The 6,200-nt window shown below is 38.5% G+C and overlaps 2 protein-coding genes across 6 annotated transcripts in view; one reads left to right on the top strand and one right to left on the bottom strand.

Annotated features, from left to right (window-relative positions):
* Nucleotides 1–3,667, top strand: part of terf2ip (telomeric repeat binding factor 2, interacting protein) — an 8,094-nt gene extending 4,427 nt beyond the window's left edge. For both annotated transcript variants that reach the window (XM_008408560.1, XM_008408561.1), the window contains exons 7-9: nt 85–185; nt 815–1,264; nt 1,345–3,667. In XM_008408560.1, the coding sequence (XP_008406782.1) occupies nt 85–185; nt 815–1,264; nt 1,345–1,566 (773 nt within the window). In that variant the 3' untranslated portion in view covers nt 1,567–3,667. The remainder of the gene's footprint in view (nt 1–84; nt 186–814; nt 1,265–1,344) is intronic.
* Nucleotides 2,738–6,200, bottom strand: part of iffo2b (intermediate filament family orphan 2b) — a 27,472-nt gene continuing 24,009 nt past the window's right edge. For all 4 annotated transcript variants that reach the window (XM_008408556.2, XM_008408558.2, XM_008408557.2 and 1 more), the window contains one exon: nt 2,738–6,077. In XM_008408556.2, coding sequence (XP_008406778.1) covers nt 5,844–6,077 — 234 coding nt within the window. In that variant the 3' untranslated portion in view covers nt 2,738–5,843. The remainder of the gene's footprint in view (nt 6,078–6,200) is intronic.

The following is a 6,200-nucleotide window of genomic DNA, read 5'->3' as shown; positions in this document are numbered from 1 at the left end:
AGAGAGAGAGAGTGTATTTCATCTCTTACGTGCTTTCCCATGACTAAATTTGGTTGAAGATATTTTGTTTCTTTGTTTTTCCAGATGAAGCCAGTTCAGCCCTGCAGAAAGCAGAAAAGAAAAAAGAGAAAAGGCAGCTGGGAATTCTTGAAATGGCAACAAAGGAGTTTGAAGATGATTTTGAGGTAGGATATATATGTCTGCATTTATGTATAAGCACCATTAAAAGTACAATTGGGATAGTGTTGTTTTTTTCACATGCACTGATATAGGTTTATTGTCATTTGCCTGAATTGCATTCAGAGCAGATGTCATTGTAGTCTTAAAGACCAGAGCTGCATGATGCAGATTATGTGAGAAAAACACTGTCTGCTGAAAGTTGGTGTTACTCTGGTGCAAGAATGTCACAGAAAGTACAATTGATCCTTTCTGCACATTATTTTTCCTATTTAAATACATTTTATAAATTGCTTACAGTAGAATTGTTGGTTCTTTTTTAAAAGCAAAGGATCCAAGCTTTATCTTTCCAGCAGGTGCATCTCCTGCACAGGCTTAGGAACAGAACTATTAAAAGACTAGCTTAGTTGAGGAAAAGTGTAACCTGATTCAATAATAGGTGCAAATTTCTCCCTTTTGAGAATATCTTCTACACGTATTTACCGTAATCTGCTTTGTGAATCCGGTGTAGATATGAAACAAATGATGACGGCAAAACATGCAAAAAATGGAGTGCTTCACAAATTCTCTATGTGTGTGTCTATAACATTCAAACCAAACATTTCCAATAAATTTAAATACTTCTCTTTTTGTATAGTCTGATGAAAATGAAGGTCCAGATCTCCTTAACAATGCTGAAAGAACAGCTGAAACAACAACTGCATCAGCAGACGCTCAACAGCCTTCAGACTCGTCTGCAGATCCACCGGGTGCTCAGTCCAACCCTGAAGCTGAACCCAGCACACAGGTTGCCGGACCACAGACTCAGAGCTCAAGCAGCAACTGCGTCCCGAACACCGACGCCCCCGATGCAGGGTCGGTCCAGCAGCCTGTTTCAGAGGTGATCAGCTCCCCTTCAAAGGCCCACCTGTTCATATTTGACAGCGAATCTCAGGTAGAAGACTCTCAGTCTGTGGTTGGCCAGGGCTCAGCAGCTCCACATCACCCTCAGCGCTCAGAGGACAAAGACGCAGCGTTTTCTTTAACCCAGACGGAGTTGGAAGAGGACAAGCAGCGAATCAGGGAGCTGATGGCCCAGACCAACCAGGTGACCGTCGCAGGTTTTCACCTCCAACCCTGCGCTGTTGCAAAAAATTTGGTTTTAATTGAATTTGTTTGTTTTTCCAGGACCTGGTCAGTGTGACCAAAGCTTTGCTAAAGACCAGCGGAGACTTCGCTGCTGCCGCTGATTTGCTTTTAAACCCCTCATCTGTTTCTGAGCCATTTTGGAGTCGCAGTGATGACAGTTTGTTGCTTTCAGCCAATCCTGTCAGCCTTCAGAAGCTGCAGGAAAAATATGGGGAGGAGAATGTGGCCAAGAGGATTGTGTTTCTTGAAGTGAAAGGATAAAGATAGCATAGGATGGCAAGATTGACGGTCTGGGCTGCTGAGATTTTATGATTTAAAATATTTGTGATTTAAAATCTTAGTGATTTTAAATCACAAAATTTAAAATCAAGATTAATAGCTAAACCAAGATTAATGGTTTAACTATTAATCTTGGTTTAATAGTTAAACCAAGATTAACTATTAAAACAGGGACTGGAAAGATTTTATACATTACATCTAGTGTGTATAAATTTGGATGTGATCCTTGTTTTGTTTTAAGAATAATATTTTTGATGCATTTTAGCATGAAAAGGTGTCATTGAATTTGTTTTTAATGTTTTATTCATTAAATTGCCTAATAAATATTCCAGTACCCTTTAATAAGTTAGAATATTTTTAATGTTATAACATAACAGGCAAACCAACTTTCTTCTGGACCCGTCTGCTGTTTTTTCATGATGCTTCATGATGCTGTTTGTTCAAAAATGCTCTTTAAGAAACACCTGAGGCCTCCATTGAACACCTGGATTTATACTGAGTTTAAATTACYTTCAACTGGACCCTATTTATTCATTGGTTGACTTCTGAAGATGATTACCTTCATCTTTTTAAGGGTATAATAACAGAAATACATCAAATTTGAAAAAATAAATGCATAAAAATGAAATATCCCTGTATAATTTCCCTCTTTTTCATAATTATTTCCAATTAGGATCTAATTGATTTTAATTTAATCATATAAGCACCATATTTTCTGATGTTATTCTTTAAATTGAACAATAATTAGAAAAAAAAAACACCAGAAGATCATTTTTTTAACCAATCCACCGCTTTATTTAACTTTACCCCAATACTAACTGAGTACATTCATCATTTTGAAACTAAGACTGCCCAACACCCACATCAGTACACCGTATAAATAGTTTCAACAAAAATATTACAAATAATAGACTTACAAATGTAAGAGAAAAGAGTACGGAATATAAATAAATTTAGACAAAATGCCAATTAAACTGAAGATGTTACCTGTGAGGCAAAATAAACAATGAGACTGGAACCTGATAGAGTTCAGCAGCTTGGACCTCCCAGTCACGTTCATGGAACTGAAATGGCAAATATGTTTGCAAGCCTACATAAACTCTTAACCAAATCATCCCCAAACTTTATGAATAAAAACTCCTTGTATAAAACCTTTTTTTTTTATATGAAACATTCACATCCAGCAAATTTACATATGCGTTGTTGGTGGTAAGCTTGAGAAATCGTTCAGAACTCACACCGAGGTTCTCAGCGGACCACCAAACATTATGTGTCCCTGTGTTTTTAACGGCTACATTATTTTAAGGTCTTTACAGGCTTCCAATCAAGCTACATTCAGCAAATAAGAGTCGCTATGGCTTTTTTTGAACTAAAATKAGGCAAACCTGCTTTTAAGTGGTGGCAAAGTGGAGATGTTTTACCTGACATCCAGTAGTTTACAGGAGATACGGATGTTGGGGGTTGTGTGGTTGGCATGTGCACTGAGACTGAGTCTACGCAACTTTCCAGAGTCAGAATCATTTTGTCACGTTGCTGTACATGATTGCTTTGGTTGGCTGGCTAGTGTGATGATCGTTCGTGGATGCTGCGGCCATACAGTGTTAAATAATGGTATCACACAGTCCAGTAGGAAAAACAGAATGACTCTTTGTTACTCATCAGGCTGGTTTCATACCATCTGAAGACAACAGCGACGCTGTTTTTTCACTGTTTTCATGTGTTAATTTTGTATTGTTTTTGTGTTAGTAATTGAGAAATAATTGCAACAAATATATCTTAAGTTATTAAAAGCTTAACATAGCGACACAGTCTAATGGTTAACAGTCTGGTTAAAGAAAATACACCTTTCGCCACAAGTAGTTTCGTAACAAATATGACAGACAGTACACAGTCTGTATTGCAGCTTTTTAGCTCAAAATATATATTAGAAAAGACACATAACTTCTTTTCTGCACATCAGCATGCTTCAGAATATTCTGCCCCCGAAAACTTCAATATAGAAGTATCACTTAATCTTGGATCCAGTAAATCACACTCAAAATCTAAAATGAACATATGATTGAAACAAACAAAGAAAAAAAAACATTCATTCTCTGTCCATCTGTTGATTAGTTTCTGTGCTGAATTATTTCCTCAATCTGCAGCAAAATGAGTTAGCATGAACACAAAAGGCCTCTGGGGTATATACCGTCACATGCTGGCAGAGCTCATCTACAGGCCGATGTTTCCAGCCCTGTTCTAAAAAAAACACAAAACGAAGCACTAAGTGGAATCTGCTCTCCTGCAGACTGCTCTGCAGAACAGCAGGATATGAACAACAATCACCTAAAGTAAAACGGCTGAAATGTATTTTATTTAGCTTAATGTGAAATATGCCCTTTGGTTTAGCATGAAAAGCTGGAAGGAGTTGTTTGCCATTAATGATTTAGGTTCTTACAATCCAACTCCTCTATCTTTCTCGTTTTCAAGCAACTAAGTGTTGACTTGTGCAAATTCACGGCACAACACGGGTGGCTTTTCCTTAACGAAGCACATCTGAATCAGAGCAGAGCGCTGCCTACTTCAGCAGCAAGCAACGCCAGGCCTTACTCTGCCTTGCATAAGTAGTCATACTTTTAAACTTTGTTCAGGTTTTGTCAAAATACAGTCACCAACATCAATGTGTTTTATTGGGGTTTTATGTGATCAGCTAAAACAAAGTATTTAAGTAGCAGTAGTTAAGTGAAATAAAAATGACACTTGGTTTGCCAGTTATGAAAAAAATACAAATCTGAAGAGTTATGGGTTTCAACTCCCTATACTCTTAATAAAATCTGTATATTTTAGTTTATAAAGTACAGATACTGTTGGAATGGGGGAGCTCTGTTCAGTCAATTATCCTCAAATGAATGGAGTATGATGCAACCACCAGATCTATGGTAACTCTAAGCAGCTGCAGAGAGACACAAACTTGGACAGATCAATTATTAGTTTTTATTATTTGTGTACTCCACAAATCTGGGTATCTATAGAAGATCAGATGAATGTAAGTTTTGTTTCTTAGGGGGGATATGCGCAATTTTAGTGCGGGAAACTCCCACTATGAAAACAGCTGCTATGCTCATGCTTCTGCAAAGAAGCTGTTGAAAAAAACATGTTAGAGGCTGAAGAACACTTGAGACTAGAGCAACAACCCTAGAAACTGATGCCTATAGATACTCTCTGTACAATTGTACTCAGTTTGTATTGGTGCAGAACAGCAGAATACCACTGCACAGCACATTTTTCAGATTTACTGCTGCTAAAAAACAAAAATTGTAACCATGTATGATATTAAATTTACCTCACTATTATGGACCTCCTGTGTTGGTCTATCACATAAAATCCCAATGAAGCAATAACAATTTTGGTTGGAGTGTGGCAAAACATGAAGAACCTCAAAAGTTGTGAACACTTTTGCAAAGCAGCATACTGTGGTATTTTAGGGGCTCTGTTCCAGCTGACGTCCCCAACAAAGACAATACAACAACAACAAAAAAAAACTATTTTTCCTTGAAAGAGGGAAATGCCTGTAAGAGAAGCTAAAACGGGTAACAGCCAGTCCAAAACAGAATAAGGCTCGCTAAGTTGCATAGAATTCAGTAGTGCACGGGTGCATTTACAAAAAAGGCTGTGCTCCTTTCCTCTGTCGACTTTGGCAAGCCTGCAGAGTTCCCTCAGAAACAAGCAGAACTTCAACACCATTTGTCTCCTCTGTTCTTTGTCTTCCTGACAGAAGACACTAAAACCCCAACACTTTAATTTGGACTCTAAATGCCACACATGTGTCCCGATCACACAAAAACAAGGGAGTATTTCAATCAGGAGGAACAAAACGTTCCTCAATCTAAGAGATGTATAGTAATCATTTTGGTAAATGGAGGAGTACAATATGTACTGTATTTAATTCCTTTAGAAAAAAAGGATCTTAACTGGATAGAAAATACTTTTCAGCTTGTTTAAAATATTTATTTTTTTCTCCTCTGCAAAATGATTTGAAGCCCTGGAATCAGCAGCAAGAAAGAGAGCACAGCTTTGTGTCTGCATTTACGAAGCAAAGACACCCCCCGCCACCACTTTCCAAACAGCAAAAACAGTATAAAAGCACCAGTTCAGAGCCTGCACCATGTTAAGCTTGTTCCACCTCCTGCCAGGATGACATTTTGCTCATATTTAAACTCCAATGATTAATTGAGATTAATCTCCAACAGGAGATGGAACAAATCCCAGCTGTGCAGCCATCAACTGAGCGGGACTTCGGCCTCTGCATCCTTATCCGAGATCTCGTCCTGGATCTCGTCTGTGTTCCCTGAGTCGCTGCTGGCCACCGAGCTGAAGGAAGGAGAGTTCCTGCCGCCTTTAATCATCCGCCGACAGGTCTCCATCTGCACGTCGAGGCCCCTTTTCATGCTGCACATCTCCATGTACTCGTGCAGATGTCGGTTCATGTCGCTCTTTGCTGTGGCCAGCTCCATCTGAAGCAATATCGACATGATTAGGAGTTCAGATAATCAACTGAAACTCTACAGCAGACGTTGGAGTACGTTATTAAGTCTACACCGTTAGAGGTAAAAGCTGCGATTTGTGTTGAAATAACA

Source organism: Poecilia reticulata, linkage group LG5, assembly GCF_000633615.1.
Source record: "Poecilia reticulata strain Guanapo linkage group LG5, Guppy_female_1.0+MT, whole genome shotgun sequence".
NCBI lineage: Eukaryota > Metazoa > Chordata > Actinopteri > Cyprinodontiformes > Poeciliidae > Poecilia > Poecilia reticulata.
The sequence above is the reverse complement of the archived record's forward strand: the minus strand, read 5'-3'. Positions and strand labels throughout refer to the sequence as shown.